Genomic DNA, 20,627 nt, shown 5'->3' on the forward strand with positions numbered 1-20,627 from the left:
GATCAGTGGAATAGATTTGCTAAATGACCCTAGTAACCTAGTGTTTGACAAACCCAAAGATCCAAGCTTTGGGGGGGCAAGAACTCATTATTTGATCAGAATCGTTGAGAAAACTGGAAAGCAGTTTGGCAGAAACTAGGCTCAGACCAACATCTCATACTATATACCAGGAGAAGGTCAAAATGGGTACATGATTTAGACTTAAAGGGTGCAAAAGCAAATTAGGGGAACATGGAAAATTTTACCAGTCAGATCTATGGGTGAGGGAAGAGTTCATGACCAAACAAGAGATGGAAAGGCTCACAGGAAGTAAAATGGTAATTCTTATTACATGAAATTAAAAAGGTTTTGCACAAATAAAATGAATTTGCCAAAATTAGAAGGAAAGCAGGGAACTGGAAGGGTGAGGAGATTGTACAGCAAGTTTCTCTGATAGAGGCTTTATTTCTCAGATATGTAGATAACTGAGTTAAATTTATAAAATAAGAGCGCTTTCCCAATTGATAAATGGTTAAAGGATATGAACAGTCATATGAAAAAATGCTCTAAATTCCTGTTGATTAGAGAAATGAAAACTAAAACAACTCTGAGGTACCACCTTACACCTATCAGATTGGCTAATATGACAGAAAAGGAAAATGACAGATGCTGGAGGGGATGTGGAAAAATAGAGGTATTAATGCACTGTTGGTATAGTTGTGAACTAATCTAGCCATTCTGGGGAACAATTCAGAACTATACTCAAAGGGCTATTCAACTGTGAATACCTACTACTAAGTTTGTATCCATCCCAAAGAGATAAAAGGGAAAAGAACATGCATACATATTCGCACACACAAAAATATATATTTTATATAAATTTATAGCAGCTCTTTTTTGTGGTGGCAAAGAATTGGACATTGAAGGGAAGCTTATCAATTGGGAAATGGCTAAATAAATTGTGGCATATAATTATGATGGAATACTTATGCTATAAAAAATGACCAGCAGGATGGTTTCAAAAAAACTTGGGAAGACCTATATGAATTCATACAAAGTGAAGTGAGCACTGTGCACAATAAGAGGAGAGCACTGTACACAATAACAGCAGTATTGTAACAATGATCAACTGTTAAAGACTTAGCTACTCTGATCAAGACAATGATTCAAGATAATTCCAAAGAAATCATGATAAAAAATGCTATTTACTTCCAGAGAGGAAACTGATAAACTCTGCGTGCAAGTTGAAGCAGACTTTTTTCACTTTTCCTTCCTTCCTTCCTCTCTTCTACATGGTTAATATGGAAATGTGTTTTGCATGATGTCACATGTATAATGGATATTATATTACATGCTTTCTCAATGGGTGGGAGAGGGGTTGAATGGAGGGAGAGAATTTGGAACTCATAATTAAAAATAAATAAATGGTAAACATAATAAATGAAAAAAAAATTAATCTTATCTCAAAAAGAAACGAAAAACATACCCTATGGTCTTGACTGCTTAGACTGCCTAGCTGTATGGTGAATGCTTTGCTCTCTTATTCTGACCCCAAATATCCTAGACTAAAGACAGCAGAACATAGTGGGTACAGAGCTGGCCTGGGAACCAGGGAGACCTGGGTTCAAGTCCTGCCTCTCACTCAGACTAGTACCAGAAGTCAGCCTTTGAAAGGCCTAGGCTTATAACATAGCCAATATGGAAATATGGGTTTTTTTTTTTTCCCCGTTGGGGCTGGGCAATGAGGGTTAAGTGACTTGCCCAAGGCCACACAGCTAGTGTCAAGTGTCTGAGGTCAGATTTGAACTCAGGTCCTCCTGAATCCAGGGCCGGTTCTTTATCCACTGCGCCACCTAGCTGCCCCGGAAATACGTTTTACATGACTTCATGTATATAATTGATAACAAAATTGCTTGCCTTCTCAAGGAGGTGGGGAAAGAAAGGAGTGATGGAAAGAATTTGGAACTCAAAATTTTTTAACATTACTGTTAAATTTTTTCTACATGTAATTGGGAAATATTTAGCAAAATAATTTTTTTTTTATTAAAAAAAAAAAGAAAGAAAGCCCTAGGCAACCATCTGAGACTGATTCCCAGAGGAGATACTAACCAGCATTGGTAGAGTGAATGTCTCACTTGGCACTCCTTAAGGAAATTACAGGTCAAGACCCCATCACTATTCCTGTGGCTCTTTGGCTCAGATCTCTCTACAGTAGGAGGAAGTATGGGAATAAGGACACTGTAGATTTCAATAATCTCTGAGTTGGAAGATACCTCAGAGACTATTTAATCTAACTCTGACCTCAATAGGGCTGCCCTCTATGTGCTATCACTTCTAGCCACCACCCCCCTCGCCCCTCTCCTCACTTGAATGCCTCCAGGGACAGGAAACTCACTACCTACAAAGCCCTGTTCACTAATGAATAGCTGTGATTATTAGGAAATGTTCAGTTATACTAAGTCTACATCTGCCTATAACTTCAGTTCATTGTTCCTCCTTCTTTCCTTTGAGGTTGAAAAGACCAAGGCTAATTCCTCTAAATATGTTTCCCAGGAGCCAGATTTCTGTAGTACCCAGCAGTCCATATGATTAATTTTGTCTTTCTGCCATTTTGGTCTGGCCAGCTCTGAACCCTCATCTCAGGTTATTTCCCTGGTGGAGAAATGGTGGGCACCCTCCAGGCATTAATATTCCTGCTCAACTGTCGAGGTCTTGCCATCCTGACTCAATGTAAATATTAAGGTCCCTATGACACAGTGGGCTAGGCCCTAAGGAGGATGGGTGCGTTGAGGGCAACCCTGGCTAGAGAAGAGATCAGCTCTATTCCTATTGGAAAGATAGTCAAGGTGTCAAAATCTCATCTCTAATACTCACTAGCTGAGTTATCTTGGCCAAGTCTCTTAGCCTTAGTTTTCTTATCTTTAAAATGGGAATAATAATACCTATGATACCTCTTTTACGGTTTTGTTGTGAGACCCAACTGCTACTACATATAAATTATACTACATAAATGATAGCTATTATTATTAGTAGTATTCTTATTTATTTTCCTCTTAGAATCCTTAACTTCTTTCAAGTCTGGGGGGAAGAGGATGAAAAATATCAGCTGGTACTGAAGATGTTGTTGTTCAGTCATGGCAGTAGCATCCAACCTTTTGTGACTACATTTGGGGTTTTCTTGACAAGGATATTGGAGTGGTTTGCCATTTCCTTCTCCAGCTTATTTTACAGATGAGGAAACTGAGGCAAACAGGGTTAAATGAATTTCTCAGAGACACCCAGCTCGTAAGTGTGTGAGGTCAGATTTGAACTCAAGAAGATGAGTCTTCCTGATTCCAGACCCACCACTCCATCCACTGTGCCACCTAGCTGCACGCTGAAAATGATCAACATTCAATAAGACAAAATGCTATTGTCTTGATAAAAGAATAAATACATGTTAAGGGCAGATAAATAAATGAATGAATAGATCTTTCCTGATGCCCCTAATAAAGAATTATTTCTTCCTCCTCCAGTTATTTTATATTTATTTATCTATGTGTCACTCCTCCCCTAAAATGTAAGCTCCTTGAGGGCAGGGACTCTTGTCATTTTGTTTTTGTATTCCCAGGGCCCTAGCACAGTGCCTCAGATATAACAGGAGCATAATATGTGCCTGTTGAATTGAATTGTTCCATAATATGTGGTTAAGTGGTATGGAGTCATCTATAAAGTGGGGGTAATAATAGTAACTAACTACCTCTCGGGGTTGTTGTGAGGATCAAATGAGATCATATTGTAAAGCACTTGGTGTAATGCCTGGCACATAGTAGATGCTTTATAGATGCTAGCTATCATTATTATAGGAATGATAGGTAGCATTTACATCATGCTTTAAGGTCACAAAATGCTTTACATGTATTACCTCACTTGATCATGACCTTGAATCTATTTATGTTTCTGCTGCAGAGAAAGTGAACAATTTCCCTCCCCTGCCCAAGTTCATCCCACTGAAGCCATGTTTCTATCAGGACTTCGAGGCCGAGATTCCCCCTCAACACCTCACCATGACCAAGCGCCTCTATTATCTCTGGATGTGTAAGTAGCAGCAGGTTGGGAGGGACATGGGACAACAGGGGTGGGTGGAGAAGTTCAGGAGAGCATGGGTAATGGAGGGGGGGCACTGTCAGACTCACCCCAGGGCCCAGGCTTGGCCTCCAAGCTTCCAGCCTACAGGTTGCTTGTGGTCTGGTCCCTGCCGTAGTATCACATAAGTGAATGTCAACTCACCTAACCTGTCATATGTAGCCAACTCCCATGCATGCTTCCCATCCCATCATCTACCAGGAGACCCTGGCTCACCTGGGTGTCTTGCCATCTGCCCCAGATGGAACAGTCACCCTCTAGACCTGGCTTGTTGGGATCAGGCCCCTTCCTCCTGGAGGAGTCGACCCATTCAGCTTCAGAATGCTGCTCTGGGACTGAGCCGAGTAGCATGCTCCACTTCCCAGCCAGCCAGCCTACTCAGGATCCTTGCCATTTGCCCTGCTGCCTCATGTGCACCCCCTTTACTCTCTCCCGTTTTTACCTTTTTTTACTGGGAATAGTAAACAAATGAATACTATCTTTGCTATGGAAAGGGTATAGAAGGTCCTTTTAGAATGTTAGCCCCTTGTGGATAGCAGCTTGCTGGGTTTTACATTCCCACCCTCCCCCTGACCTCTAGAGTAATATTCTTTAGGGCCATTTTGTTCTACCTTACTTTTGTTCCTCACTAGGATTCCCTTTCTGTGCCTTTGTTTTCCCTTCCCATGCTTTAGACTTTCCTTTGGGCCACAGGGCAGAGGCTAGGCCTGTTCCTTTTCCTCTTGAACAGTTGGTGGGGAGGACGAGGAACAAGAAGTTTTCTTCCATTGGAGGACTCCAGCACCTCTCCTCTTCCTTCGGGTCTCCCGTCTCTCCTTTATCATTTTTCCCCTCTCTACTCTATCTTCTTTTTCACTCCCTTTCAAATGGTGACGTCTGATGCCTCAGAAAAGCTCTGGGAGGTGCCTCAGACTTTGGAGAGCCGGTACCTTGAATGAGTTCAGGATTGAGGAGTTATCAGACTACACTACAGAGAAAGGAGCTGTTCTGGGTGTCCAGCCTGAGAAATGAGTGTTTTCTGGATAATCTAACCCTAAGCTATACCTAGTATCTGCCTCTTCCAGCCAGGCTTTTGACCAATCAGCCCATCAACTGTTCAGTTTAGGGAACCAGGGGTGGGATACAGAAAGTAGGAATGGAAACACTCCCAAGTCCCTCCCAACTTAGATCTGATGTCTGGTTCCCCACCTCTTCCCCAGCTGTGGGCTTTGCTCTGTCTGCCCATCAACTCAAGGCAGGTTTGCAGATGGTTACTCTCCATGGTACTGTAGAAGAAATGTGATTCACTCTGCATTTTGGATGAAGTCTGTCAGAGACACTTTATTCAAATTATAAGCAAGTTACAGTAGAGTTGACTGAGGCCATCTCTAGGCTTTAAAGGAAGGATGGTGCAGAATGAGGACATGGAATCAGTGAGAAAGAGAACCTTGAGACTCTGAACCTGTTCACAGACTATGATTTATCTGTTCTTTTCCCTTAATGGGCTCTATACCCCATTGTACCATCTGTGATCTTAGGGGATCACTGACATTTTTATACATTCAATAAGTAAGAAAGAGCTAATTAAAATTTTTAACAATAGTATTTTTTTCAATTACATGTAAAGATAATTTTCAATATTCAGTTTATTTTTTAAACATTTTATTTTAATTTATTTAAAAAAAATTGTTTTTGGTGTGGCAGTGACAGTTAAGTGACTTGCCCAGGGTCACACAGCTAGTAAGTGTCAAGTGTTTGAAGCTGGATTTGAACTCAGGTCCTCCTGAATCCAGGTCCAGTGCTTTATCCACTGTGCCACCTAGCTGCCCCCTACATTCATTTTCTTTTAAGATTTTGAGTTCCAAATTTTTCTCCCTCCTTTCCCCCACTCCCCAAGATGGCAAGCAATCTGATATAGTTATACATTACAATAATGTTGAATATATTTCCACATTAATCATGTTGTAAAAGAAGAAACAGAACAAAAGGGAAAAAACCATGAAAAAAAAGTGAAAATAGCATGCTTTGATCTGCCTTCACACTCCACAGTTCTTTCTCTGGATGTGGAGAGCATTTTCCATCATGAGTAAAAGCTGATTCTTTAATCTTTTGGGGGGGGGGGTCGCAATGAGGGTTAAGTGACTTGCCCAGGGTCACACAGCTAGTAAAATGTCAAGTGTCTGAGGCCGGAATTGAACTCAGGTTCTCCTGAATCCAGGCCCGGTGCTTTATCCAGTGTGTCACCTAGCTGCCTTCAAAGCTAATTTTTATAAGAAAATTTTTCCCACCCTCCTATTCCAATTACTATGGATTCAAGGATTCTTAGTGATATTAAACATATTACACATTTGAGTGTCTTCTGCAATGGTCAGAGGAATTTTCCCTAAAAGGGGAAAGAGAGACACTGTGTTACATCATTAAAACGTTCAGTCAGGCCTCTGTATAAAAGTTACAGCCTCATCTCTCATAGATATATTGGGACAAGACTCCCTCAGTTAAGTTTGATCATAGGTTTTTTGGGTTTTTTTGTGGGGCAATTGGGGTTAAGTGACTTGCCCAGGGTCACACAGCTAGTAAGTGTCAAGTGTCTGAGATCAGATTTGAACTCAGGTCCTCCTGAATCCAAGGCCAGTGCTTAATCCACTGAGCCACCTAGCTGCCCCGATCATAGATTTTTGAAATAGCCAACTTGTGATTTTTTAAAGAGCTTTTTAAACATAGCCAATTTATGCATAGTAACTTCACCTTGCTGTCTCCCTGACCTTCCCAGGGATCAACATCCATCTGAAAATGGTTGGAAAATGTGATGTGCATTTTTAGCACTTCCAGAAGGTGGCCATCCACTGTTTTTGCCTGGCATAGTAGACTGCTGATTTGTTAGCATAAACCTTTCTACCCCCCCCTCCCCAACAAGGTGAGGTCATAGGCAATAGATAAGCCACATTTATACCCCCAAGGGATTCTATCTCACCCAGAAAATTCCAGTGCTTACAGTTAAAGTACCATGTGTTATCTTTCATCCTAGCAGCTCTTGGGATTGGTTTCTAGGAGTAGGATAATATATGACAGTCATGGAAAAGAAGCCATCTTTTTTTGTACCATTAAGTTCATAAAAGGCCCTTCTAACAGCTTCTAGCTCTTTCTCTTTCTAATCGCACCTCTCATTCATATATGACATACTACATCCCTCTTATAACACATCCCAAACCAAACATCAGTGATTAAATTAAAAATCACAAATGTAAAACAGTTGTAATGGATGAAAAACCCAAGAGACAGAGCTTCTGGGTAATTAATAGTCAATTTATTAATTAGGCTAACTAATAATCAGTAAATTGATGGTCAGTGGTTTCTTTCAGTAACCAAAGACACCTAATGGAAATTGGAAAAGGAATGCCCCTGGGGACAGCTGGGTGTAGCAGAGGATAAAGCACAGGCCCTTGATTCAGGAGGACCTGAGCTCAAATCCCTCCTCAGACACTTGACACTTACTAGCTGTGTGACCCTGGGCAAGTCACTTAACCCTCATTGCCCTGCAGAAAAGAAAGGAAAGAAGGAAGGGAGGGAGGGAAGGAAAGAAGGAAGGAAGGAAGGAAGGAAGGAAGGAAGGAAGGAAGGAAGGAAGGAAGGAAGGAAGGAAGGAAGGAAGGAAGGAAGGAAGGAAGAAAGAAAGAAAGGGAGGGAGGGAGAGACGGAGGGATGGAATGCTTCTGCCAGGAGATATATCAACCCCGATTGGTGGACATTTAAATGAGGAGGTGGGCTAGCAGTCTTCAGCTCCTCCTGCTGAGAACCTGGCTTGATCATGAGTCAGCCACTTCCAGCAATCTGGACAGAAGAATCCATCTCTACCCAGACCACTATGGTTGGTTTTCTTCTTCATGATCTGGGTCACCCTAAACTCCAGCTGAGGAGTGCTGAAATTTGGGCTCATTGCCTTGGGGCAAGAACTCACCTAGATTAGATTCTGTTTATTCTCTAAATAGAAGTATTGGGGCAGCTAGGTGGCACAGTGGATAAAGTGCCGGCCCTGGATTCAGGAGGACCTGAGTTCAAATCCGGCCTCAGACACTTAACACTCATTAGCTGTGTGACCCTGGGCAAGTCACTTAACCCTCATTGCCCTCAAAAAAAACCCCCAAAAGAAAGAAACAAACAAAAAATAAAACAAAAATAAATAGAAGTATTGTAAGGACTTGGCTGATAGATGAGATTGCCCAACATTTGAAGATTAGGGTAATCTCATCTATCTGTCAAGTCCTTCAGAGACTGGTCCCTGAATAAGGAAGTAAAGGGGAAAAGCCTTAATCCTGATTTAATATTGATTGTTAATATATTAGCAAAATAATAACTTCTCTCACAATGAAATTATGAGATTTTTATGAAGAACATGATTTAGGAGCTACAGCTGTAGGGTCTGAGTTCCAAAGGACAAATCGCTAATTCTAACATTCATAGTATCTTCTCTTTAGACCACCTCTTCCGTATTTTATTTCCATTTTTTATATTCCAGGTTCTTGTGACCTGCACTGTTTTCAATCCATGCTCCTGTTTTGTTGTTCTAAAAGGTAGCATTGCCTACTTATTAAAGCAAAAGAAAATATTATTAAAAGATTTGGGGGCAGCTAGGTGGTGCAGTGGATAGTGTACTGGTCCTGGATTCAGGAGGACCTGAGTTCAAATCCGGCCTCAGATAATCAGCACTGACTAGCTGTGTGAACTTGGACAAGTCACTTAACCCCAATTGCCTCACAAAAACACAAAAACAAAAACAAAAGATTTGAACGAATTCAGAATCAAATAACATTTTAATAAGCTGATATAGCATCTCCCTATCTGGTGGGGAGAGCAGCTAGTCAGCAAACATTTATTAAGCACTGACTGTATGTCAGGTCTCTCTGATATCTTTATGTTTTCTATATAAAGGGAAATTGTTCAACTAGACAAGTTCATATCCAAATATTTAAATTTCCAAAATCTAAGTAGCTTTTTAGCCACAATTAATATGGAACTTAAAATCCAAAAAGCAATGTTCTCATTATCATGCTTATCATTCTAATCAAAATAATTAGAGAACTACTGAATTTCCATGAAAACATAGGGGCATTTCTGACCTGAATTTCTATTTTCAAGCTTGAATATTCATGAAGGTATTTTGTTCGTGGAAACAGAACGGGCAACTCAAAAGCCAATAGGATTTCCAATATCACCAGTCTCTAGTACTGTTTATCAAAAACATTACCTTTTGACATTGAATTATACACATAAATAATACTTTTCCAGGAGGGTGTTTGCCAGATAAATGCTTCTACTATGTGATAGCTTTAATAGCAGAATTCAGGCTTATAGCAAGCAGCTGAAAGATGAGGCATAAGAATGATTAGGTGTCTCCCCTGTTCTCTGGCAGTGTTCTATCAGAAACCTTCCCTTCCTTGTCATCTTTATCGAGCACCCATTGTGTGCCTAGCTCAAGTTGGATCCAAATCCCAACTTGAATATCTGTTTGCTGTGTGATGACGAACAAGTCACTATACCCTTTGGAATTTCTTCATCTCCAGATTGGGGGGGGTGAGAATTCCTACACTACCAATCTCAAAGGGATGTGGTGAGGAAAGCACTTTGTAAACCTTCGGGTGATATTGAAATAGGAACTATTACTCTCGTTAAGCATTGGGCGGGGGTGGGGAGGGGGGGGGAACAGAAGAAGCGAAGGGAGAAGACCTAATATCTGTTTCTTAACCAGTACCAAATCATTTGGCTGTTTTCTATTTTGTACCATCATTTGAGATCGGTACTGCTGGTCTCCCTTCCTTCCCAGATTTTTTGATTATAGAGATTCTTTACCTTTTCTTCCCCCAGATGCATTTTGATATTATTTTTTTCTATCTCTATAAAGTAGTTCGATTGAATCGATGTACAATTGAATGTTGGTGCAGCGGAATGTTAGCACAAGATTCAGAAAACCTGGTGGTTTGCCCATTTATTGGCTTGTGCCTTGGGCAAACTACTCAATTGAACAAGAATATTAATACCTCCTCTTTCTTACCTCATGAGGATCTTGGGAAGGTCAAATGAGATTTAGTATCTTTTTGCTCTTTGAAAGCTAGGAAGGGTTCTATAAATAATAAATAGCATCATTGTCATCATTAATCGTGCCAGAATGGCCAGCAGAGTTTAATGACAATGTAAGAGATTCCTCATTTGGTTCTTTCCACCATTTATCTAAGGGCCATCTCCCCGAGGCTGTGAGGAGAGCCTCTGTCCTTGTTTTGCCCTATGACACTTGGATGGTTGACGAGCAGGAGTCCTGGGTGACACTAACTTGCCATATGACTGTGGAGGAGTCATTTCCCTTCACTGGTTTTGTTTCCTTGTTTGTTGAATGAGAGGGTCGGACCAGGTGGTTCTTTAAGTTCCCATCTACCTCTAATATTTTATGTATTAAGTTTCTCTCCCCTCCCTATCCTCCTATCTGATTCCAGTCTTCCAAACAGGTCCCTGTTAGTACATAGAGCTGATCTTGGGACTGGGGGTGAGGTGAGGGTACTGAATGTGGTGTATGGTGAGATCCTATCTCATTTCAGTACAAGGAACTTACTGTTTTGGGAAGTGTCAGAGACCTTACACTGACTGTGTGTATGTAAGATCTCTAAGGACATTAAGCAATGGCATAGATGGGCATCAACAGTGGGCCTGATGAACTGTGACTTATACCTGCTTCCCTTCCTGCTTAGATATTCCCCAGGGTGAAGGAGATTGGGAGGAGTAAGCTGGGAGTGGTGTGGGAGGAGCAGCAGCTAAGGCTGATTGTTCTGGTCACCGGTCACTTCCAGGACCCAGAGGTTTGGGGGACTCTGAGATGGATTTTCTGGGCTTGGGAGTTTTTCTTCTTGGCCTGGGAGGTCATTGAGGTGCAGACCCCTTTCCCCCATCTTCCCGGGGCTAGGGAATGATGGGTACTCTGAGGTCTCGGCTCTCTTCTTACAATTTCTGTCGTGTGTATGTGTTTGTGTGTATGTGTGTGCGTGCGCGCGCTTCTGCATATGTGTGTGTGTGTGTGTGTTTGCAGTAAACAGCATCACATTGGCCATGAACCTGGTGGGCTGCTTGGCGTGGCTGATTGGAGGCGGTGGAGCTGTTAACTTTGGACTGGCCTTTCTCTGGTTCATTCTCTTTACCCCCTGCTCCTATGTCTGCTGGTTTCGGCCCATTTACAAAGCCTTCAAGTAAGTGGTCACTGCTGAGCCCAACCTTTCTCCCTCCTGTCTCAGTCCCCTGTCCTTGTCTTTCCTGCTCTCCTCCAGTACCCCTCTTTGCCTCTCTCTGTGTTTGTCTCTCTTGTCCCTTGTCCTCTTTTTGCTTCTCTCCCCTTCCTTCTGTCTCTCTCCCTTCTCTCCAGGACTTCCCATTCAGTGGGTGTAGAGTCTCTTGCCCCAGATATTTAGGCAAGGTCTAATGATTCCCTCAGAGGGCTTTCCGAGGCAGGCGGATGGGTATCAGAGCTACAGAGAGGCCCTGAACAAGAGCCCCGCTGATTCAAAACTCCCTTTGAAATAGCAGGAGAGGCCTAGCTTTGCCTAGTGCTTCCTATCCCAGTCTAGGCCCATAGAGTTTCTTCAGTCTCTGGAGCTCTGAGACTTTTCCCATCTCATAGGTTCAGAGCATTTAAAGCCAGAAGGAGCCTTTGAAAAACATCAAGCTTAACACCCTTCATTTTATAGACAAGGAAACTGCAACCCAGAGGGGACAGAGATTTGCCCAGGGTCACAAAGGTGATGAGTAATATGAACAGGATCCAAACCCAGGTCTTTTGGCTCCCTTTCTATTTTTTCCAGGCTGCCTTTGATACCTCTGGCATGGAAGGGCCACAGCGAGCACAAAGACCTGCAGTTTCAGTCACCCCCATGGTTTTTGGTTGCCAACAGGGACTCCCAGGGGGAGTCACATTAGCTGCCCACTCCTAAACTGTCCCTCCATCCCCCCCCCTCCCCCCACCGGTGGCATCACATAAAGAAAAGAGCCCAGTAGCCTGGGACCTAAGAAGCAGGTGTGGCCCCCTGGGTGAGAGTTGTCCCACCAGGACCTGAGGGGGTTTTAACTGTCTAGTATAGCACAAGCTCCCTGGAGTTAGGAAAACTGGAAGGTCTTTAGGGCAGGCAAGGTCCCAGGCCCTGCCCCACCCTGCCTCACCTATGGGGCTCTACTGGATAACCATAGTCTTGCTGTCTCCTCTTGCAGATCCGATAGCTCTTTTAACTTCATGGCCTTCTTCTTCACCTTCTTGGCTCAACTGGTCATCAGCATCATCCAGTCTGTGGGGATTCCTGGCTGGGGAGTCTGGTATGGAGGGAAAGGTTGGGGAAGGACGGGTTGGTCACTGGGAAGGGATGGGGATGGTACGGCCAATGCTGGGAGGGCAAGGGAGCCCCTCGGGCACATTGGACAGGGCAGCTCTCCAAAACAGGGAGACAGGACCAGGCAAGCTTGGGGAAATAGCTGGAATTTGGGGTAGTGGAAAAGCTAGGATTACCCAGGGAAAACCTTGGGGCTTAAAATGGATTGATGGAGCCCATGAATTATGGTCTGAGAGACCTGAAAAGCCCTTGTCCCCTTGAAGAAGGAGGTCCTTTTGAACAATCTGGGAGGAAAAGAAGTCCATTTTCTTTCTGAAAATTTCCTGCGTATCATCAGTACTTTTGCTACATTTCATATTTAATATTTGAGAAAGAAGAATATCACTAGGAAGGACATCCCCTCTTAGAACCACTCTTCACATTGCATTGACCACCAGGCTTCCCTGGTGTTTGGTTTGGGAAATGCTGGGTGAGACCAAGTGAGACAATAATGACACGAGATTAGAAAAAGAATATCTTGTAGTACGGCTGGAGGAGAGAAATGCTCATTGTGGCTAGAAACCTGCATTCTATGACCATCTTTGTGTCAGTGAGGTAGGGTCCTTTCTGGTAATAATGGGGGTATGTTCCTTCCCAGGGCCAATGGGCCAGGATTCCTCTCTCTGACAGTGGTGTAGTCTCTTCTGGTACCAATGGAATGGGGTTCTTCCCCAGGGCTAGTGAGGAAGGGGTCCTCCCTCTGGCCATGACTTGGTCCCTCCTGGTGCCATTGGAATGAGATCCCTCCCGGTTCCAATGGGGTGGGGTCTTTCCTAGTGCCTATGGGGTAGGGTTTCTCTCTGTTGCAATGGTGTAGTTGTTCCCAGTGCCAATGGGACAGGATTCTTCTCTGTGGCCCTTCCAGTGCCATTTGAGTGGGGGGTCCTTATGGGTGCCAATGGGGCCTCTCTGTGCTAATGGGCTGGTCCTGCTCTGTGGCAATGGGGTGGGTCCTTAATCGGGGTTCCAAAATCCTGCAGTGGCTGGATCGCAACCATCACCTTCTTTGGGACCAACGTGGGAGCCGCAGTGGTGATGCTTATCCCTACCATCATGTTCTCACTCATGGCTGTCTTTTCCTTCATCGCCCTCAGCATGGTATGTAGGTCCCCTGGGACAACTGGGGTAATCAATGCTCGATGGAGCTGGCAGAATAGTGGGGCTGGGAATCTGGATGAAAACCCCCAAACCTCTTTGCTCTAAGGGGACCTGTACTGGCTGGGACACCCACGCCAAGGCTCTATCTACACAGGAGCATTGATGGGGCATGAGCCTGTTTGGAGGTAGCTCCTTGGGCCCCAGACAGAAAGGGCTTCTCCCAGGATGCTTACAGTTGATGGGGTTTGGGTTTGTTTTGGTCCAGACCCTTGATTTTATTGGTGTAGGAAACTGCCCCAGGGAAACTCCCTTTACAAATCTACGACCACATTGGCAGCTGTTCTGCTGATGGTGTGAGAGTTTCCTGGAGCCCCTGGGAATTTCAGTGATTTACTTATCCAGAGTCTCATGGCCAATAAAGTGTCAGTGGCAGGATTCGAACTTCCTCACTGTGCCGTGCTGCCTCTCATCAATTTTATGAGCCCTATTAATTTTTTTCTGGAGTCTGCTTGGTATAGCATTTTTGCTTGTGGATCTGCTCCAGTCTTTCTCAGCTCCTGTCCCTCCTCCACCTTGCGCCACACTCCTCTGCACCTTTTCTTTTTTTCCCTTTCCCTCAAGCTGAGGTTTATGGTCTTATAAAAATTGGAACTCAAAAGGAACCTGCGATGAGTAAAAATATGAGAGACATAGTTTCTAGGTAATTTAATAATTTTTATTAATAAGGCCAAAAGGTTATTAATAAAAGGATAGTTATTGGCCCTCTCAGACCAAACAGTCATGGCGGTGGGCCACAGAGTTTATATACCCTTAAAACAGTAGAGGTGGTCAGTGGGGCCCAGAATTGACAGAGAGATTATCTCCAGCCTTGGGATATCAATTCCAAGAATTCCCTGGGAGCTGAGTGACCCCACCCTGGACAAAGAAGCTATCTATATCTGTCTCCACCCAAGCTTGAGTAGAACACAATGAGCTTCCCCACTCTGGATTTCTTGTAAGCTTTGGTTGGTTCTGACCAAGATGAAAAGATTCAATGCAGTCTTTTTTTTTTTTTTTTTGGTGGGGCAATGGGGGTTAAGTGACTTTCCCAAGGTCACACAGCTAGTAAGTGTCAAGTGTCTGAGATGGGATTTGAACTCAGGAACTCCTGAATCCAGAGCCGGTGCTTTATCCACTGTGCCACCTAGCCGCCCCCTCAATGCAATCTTTTTATAAGGAGAAATGAGACCTCCAAAACTCAGGGTTTTGGAAGGTGGGGGGAAGCTCTGAATCTCCCCAAGAGATCAGTTATTAATACTCATTTCTGATAAACCTTAGACTTCATTAAGTTGGCATTCTCATTTTGTAGAGAGGAAACAGAAGCCAGAGGGAGGTGATTTAAGTTCACACAGGCATAGTATCATTGGGGCAGAGTCAGGATTCAAAGCCTGCACCCTTCCCACTGTGCCATCCTCTCTAATCCTGTAGTAGACAGAACATGGCTTGGGAGCTAGGACTTTTGGCTTCCCATTCTAATCAAGCCATTGGCTTTCTTGGTACCTCTTTTCCCTCAACTGGACAAAAGATAAACACTGGCCTGTTAGAGGAAAGGATGCCCATCTAAAAGGGCCTAGACCTCTTGAGCAGGAAAGTTTTGGGTTTTCTTTTTACTTAACCTTTTTCCCTCCATCTCTTTCCCCTCCATCCCATCCTCCTCATCTTTGTTTTCTGACTACAGGTTCATAAATTCTACCGGGGCAGTGGTGGGAGTATAAGTAAAGCCCAAGAGGAGTGGACTACCGGGGCTTGGAAGAACCCACATGTTCAGCAGGCAGCCCAGAATGCCGCCATGGGGGCTGCCCAGGGAGCTGTGAGCCAACATCAGAACCCATACTCTGCCACCCCCAATTACACTTATTCCAATGAGATGTGAGCAGGAGACTGGCAGGGCAGGGAAGGGGGGAGGAGCTGGTCTAAAGCTGCCTGTGTCCACCTTGGTGATCGAGTTGGGGTTGCCCTTTCCTTTCCTTTCTTTCCCTACCTTTCTACTTGGTAAAAAGGAACAGAATACATATGTGTCTATTTCCCCTCCCACCGTCCCAATTCCGGTTTCCCTTTGTGGCATCTGCAGAAGCTGTGGGTCCAGGTGGCGCATGGTACCTGTGTGTCTGTGTTTCATCGTGATCTAGTGTACAGTGGAGACGCCCATGGTCGTGGTGCTAAGTATGTTTTAGAACCAAGCCAGTTCCCAGGGCCACGGCATTATGGTTCCCCGCCCCCACCCCCAGCCCCAACCTCATCTCCGACTAGATGTTACAGCTAAGGGCATCCTCCCTGCCTGATGCTGGAGCTAGACAAGGGCTGCCCATTCTAGGCCAGCTCGGGATTTCGTTCCCAATGGCTTCCTGCGTAGCCTGCTCTCTTTCTCTTGGAGCTGTCAATTGGGGGTGTGGGTAGGGAAGGAGGTTCAGACTTTTGAGACATCTCCTCTTTACCACCCCCTAGCTCTCCCTCACTGCCATGGTGTTGCGAGCTAGGGATGGTTTCCTCAGTGTGTTAGAAAACGACAGTATTAGTGTATGATTGCTGCTCTGCAGGGCTGAGTTAACTATCCCACCCACCCATGCCCTCCCCCCTTTTCCTTCAACTTAGCCTCTCTCTCTTCCTCTCTCTGATTTTATATTTTGTTGCTTCTTCCTCTCCCTTGGGCTCACCCCATTTCCTCCTTCCCAGTGCCCAATGTGTATTTTTCCCTTAATCTTCCTGGAACCCTAGTGTTTTGCAGCTTGAGTCTGAGTAGTAGGAAATTTCCTAAGTCAGATGGTTCACTGCCTTTATCCAGGGCTGAAATGAGTGATATCTCTCCCTTTTCACTGGTCTCTTGCCTGGTGCTCTCAAGCTAGAGGGAGCTGAGATGCCCCCATCCCAACCAGGGCTCTGCTGGCCAGGTGTGGGCATGAATGGTGGGGGGGGGGCCATGGTCAGAAAGTGGATCTTTGGGACTCCTTAATGGCTTTGTGTCATGCCAGCTGCTGGAAGGAGGGAGAATTGGTAGTCTTGGGGGTCACCTGACTAGCGGTACATGCCAAATCTAGAAAAGTCCCCATGATGTTGAGATCTCAGCCTGTGATGACAGAGGGAAGAGGCTGGACTTACACCGGCCCAGTTTTTCAGACCTCCATCAGAACAGAGCAGTGGCTTTCCCTGTCCCTCCGACTCTCTCCCTCCTCTCTTTCTTGGCCCTCTTCCTTCTCCTCCCCACAACTTAACCTCCCTGCCCCCACCAGTGACTCTGAGACTTGATACCTTTAATGAGGCTGCTCTTTAGCCTTCTGAGATCCTATCCGTGCCAAAGGCTTCCTTATCTCTACCTACCCATGGTTGCTCAACCCTTCCTGTTCCTTCTTGATGCTCAGTGGCATTTGCAGGTTACAAAGGGGCAAAACAACTTCCTTTAAAGGGCCAACATTCAATCATTCCTTGGCAGTTGATACAATCATCATCCGGGACTAACAGGTCAAAGTGCAGCTTGAGGTGAGAGTGCTGTTGTCCACCCTCATATACCTGGAATGATCGGGGGCCCTTCTCCAGGCAGGCCAAACAGTTATAGGCATCTAGCAGTTGCTGGGGACATGAAAAAGAGACGATCTGTTCTGACTTGGTAGCTGTGTGTCCTGACAGCTCCATTGAGGAGTCTGTGGGCCAAGGACAAAGTGATGGGGCTTTGCCCTTGGCCTTGAATGTCTGCCCTGCAATAGGAAAGAAGGTCTCTGCTCTTTGGGTGTCCTCAACCCTTGACCCCAAATGGAAGTGAGGCAGAAAGCATTGGGTTGTTTGGTTCATCAGAAAGCTTCCAATCATGCTAGGTTGGACTTCTTTCATGCGTTCTGTGTGGCCAGAGATCTCCTTTGGGGACTCTCACCCACTGTGTCCCCAGACACAGTCACAGTCAGTCTGATGGAGAGAGATGGTACCAGTGTGGGGAAGCGCTGGTCTAATTGGGGAGACACAATTTCTACCCTCAACCACTCCCTGCTTCAAGTCTGACGGGGAAGAAATAAGCTCTGTTTTCAACTTGTCTGCTGAGATCTCTGTTTTTTTGGGGAGTTCTTAGCCTGATGACAGAGACAGGATTCAGAACATTGACTGTGGACTCAACCAAACAAATATGTAAAAGACACATGTGACCAACCTCAGATGTAAGCACTACGGAAAAAAAAGGATTTCCAGCAGGAGAGTTCTCTAGACTTTGGGTCCTTCAAAATCAAGGAAACTTTGGCCACTGTACATCTTACCAGCTGAGGACCTGAGTGTCTGCAGGTGAGGCCCGTTCTAAGCCTCACTGTCTTTGGGGTCATCCTCATCTCAACCATCACTTGGAGAGAATTGTATGGGGCTAACAACCCTTCCCCCCCCCCCATCACACAGAAGTTCCTTACCATCTCCACCTCAGCTTTGATGTTTGGCCCCTTGCTCAGCACAAAGGCCAGAATTTGGTCCTTGTGTTTGGCAAAAAAGAAGTTTGCAGGCTATGGACCATTTCCTTTAGGGTCAGGCAGCAATAGTTCTCCACCCACTGCCCCATCCTTGATGTCTCTTCACTTGCTTTATACACTGAATTCTGTATTGTGAGTATCCGTCTTCTTTGGGAAGGGCACAGGAAAAAACCCACACCATTCTGAATTCAATTCTGTATATGATATTAAAAGGAAATACTTCATCCAGTGGTGATATCACCATTTGTACCAACCCGCTCAGTCTGATGCTTCTGGTGTTTGATCCCCTCTTCTGCTGCTTGTCTGTCAATAGAGACCAGATAGAGGCTTTGGGCAGACTAGCCATCCGCCATCATGGGGCCTCACGTAGCCCGGGTTGATAACCTCCCAGATACTCTGGGTCTTTTGTCTAGCTGTTTATGGGATCTCTTGACATCTGAGAGCCCTTTCTGGCAGTGACTCTCTTGTCACTACTGTCCGATTTATCAAGCCTCTGGGGCTCTGGGCTCCTGTCTTGCCATGGATCAACACAGGCAAATTCAAGAACCTTTTGGAGTCCCCTTTGGCTTCCCTACACTTAGGGAGCCAGTGATCTCTTGTAAGAACAAGCTGCATGGGAAGACTTTGTTGACACTGGTTCTCAAGTCTGGGTCTGTAGATATCTAATTCCCCCTTCCTGTTATTGCTTCTTTCCATAGGACAATAAGATAGTAATTTAGAAAACCAAGGGGACTGGGTTGGAGAGTCACGGACTCCTCGAATGTTAAAACTGAAAGGGGGCTTAGAGATCAGCTAATCCAACCCATTGCATTTCATAGGTGGGGAAACTGAGGCTCAGAGAGAGGAAGTCATTCACTCAAGGTCACATAGCTAGTGAGTAGCCAGATCAGGACCCAAGCCCAGCATTTCTGGGCTTTAGTCTTGTGCTTGCTTCTCTGGATCTTGGTTTCTCTTCCCGTGAGACCAGACAAATTCTCATTCCTCTGCCCCATAGCAGAAAGGGACTATAGGGTAAACAGGGTAAGTTGTCCTTTGCTTCTTCTCCTGTGTCCCCAGCCCCAGATTCCTGGTGCTGTTGGTTCTTTTTAGAAAACTTGTGACTTGCTTTCTGTGTGATCACCTCAGAAGATCTCCACAATGCAGCATGAGGTCATTTTCCCTCAAGCCTGCTTCCTGGGGGGGTTTGCGATTTCACTGGGACTTTTACCTAAGATTCTGTTTGCCATATTCACTTTGCATCTCTTCCCAGAGTCCTCTCTGCTCAGACCTGCTGGAGACCACAGGCCAAGCAGTGATTTTTAGACTAACAAACAGGCGGGCTACAGAGTCTTTAGCTAGAGCCCCAGTCCAGTGTGTCCAGGGCCCAGTCCATTGGGTGCTACCCTAGTTTACCCTTCCTGGGAGTGGGACCTCTGGTTCTGGGTATCTATGCATTTCTCTGCCCTATCCCAGAGAAGGGTTGGGAGGGCTTGAATTCTCTCCCTTCTTAATGGCTTCTCTGAGAGGCAGGTGGTCCTTTACTTCCTACACTCTGAACTAATCGAAGTAAGAGGTAGGTGCTTATTATTTGGCTCAGGCAAATGGAAAGGAGCCTGGAGAAGACACCAGTGCAGGCCTAGAGCAGGGGTCAGTGGGGGGTGGGGGGAGGAGGGGAGGGAGTGTTCTCTGGTCCCTTGTCAGTGCTCCTGGCCATCAGGAGAATAACCGAATTTTCTTTTTGTCCTGACACCCTCCATTGGACAGAAGGTATTTTTATGTTACTCACTGGGGGGGTGGCCACATTCCCTGTGCCAGTTCCCACTTTGAGCCATTCTGTATTTGTCCCTGGTAACTGAGTGTCGACTCTGTAGACTTATTAACAATAAACAAGAATCATCTGGCACCTCAGAAGTGCACTGTGCCCTTTGTCCTTAGGTGGAGCTCATAGTATCCGGCCCATCACTGGCTCATTATCATCATCATACTTGCTTTTTTTTCCCCCTGGATCCTGTTTATGCACCTTGAGCCGGTGACAAATCCAGTTCACCTTCAGTCCTAGACGGCCAACAAACAATTGATTAAGCGAGTAATATGTGCCAGGCACTGTGCCAAAAGCTAGAGATACAAAAAAGTCAAAATCATTGTCCTTCGGGCAGCTAGGTGGCGCAGTGGATAAAGCAGCGACCCTGGATTCAGGAGGACCTGAGTTCAAATCTAGCCTCAGACACGTGACATTTACTAGCTGTGTGACCCTGGGCAAGTCACTTAACCCTCATTGCCCTGCAAAAAAAAAAATCATAATAATAAAAACAAAACACATTGTCCTTCCCTTTAAGGAGCTTATGTTCAAATTGTGGAGATGGCATACAAACTGCTATGTACATCTATCTTGTATGTACATAGTTTGTATGCTGTCTCTACAATTAGAATATTATATATATATATATAAGATGGAAGGGAATGTCAAAGACAGGCATTAATTGAAAGGGATGGGGTAGATGCGGAAGGTGGGAGTTGAGATGTCTTGAAAGAAGCCAGGAAAGCTAGCAGTCAGAGGCAAGGAGACTGAGCATTCCATGCCTGGGAAAGAGCCAGGGTG

The 20,627-nt window shown here is 44.9% G+C and overlaps 1 protein-coding gene across 2 annotated transcripts in view; it reads left to right on the forward strand.

Annotated features, from left to right (window-relative positions):
- SCAMP5 (secretory carrier membrane protein 5) overlaps nucleotides 1-19,931 on the forward strand; it is a 29,437-nt gene extending 9,506 nt beyond the window's left edge. For both annotated transcript variants that reach the window (XM_043981607.1, XM_043981606.1), the window contains 5 exons: nucleotides 3,928-4,056; nucleotides 11,153-11,309; nucleotides 12,322-12,423; nucleotides 13,457-13,574; nucleotides 15,292-19,931. In XM_043981607.1, the coding sequence (XP_043837542.1) occupies nucleotides 3,928-4,056; nucleotides 11,153-11,309; nucleotides 12,322-12,423; nucleotides 13,457-13,574; nucleotides 15,292-15,486 (701 nt within the window). In that variant the 3' untranslated portion in view covers nucleotides 15,487-19,931. The remainder of the gene's footprint in view (nucleotides 1-3,927; nucleotides 4,057-11,152; nucleotides 11,310-12,321; nucleotides 12,424-13,456; nucleotides 13,575-15,291) is intronic.
- Nucleotides 19,932-20,627: the final 696 nt, after the last annotated feature.

Source organism: Dromiciops gliroides, chromosome 2, assembly GCF_019393635.1.
Source record: "Dromiciops gliroides isolate mDroGli1 chromosome 2, mDroGli1.pri, whole genome shotgun sequence".
Lineage (NCBI taxonomy): Eukaryota > Metazoa > Chordata > Mammalia > Microbiotheria > Microbiotheriidae > Dromiciops > Dromiciops gliroides.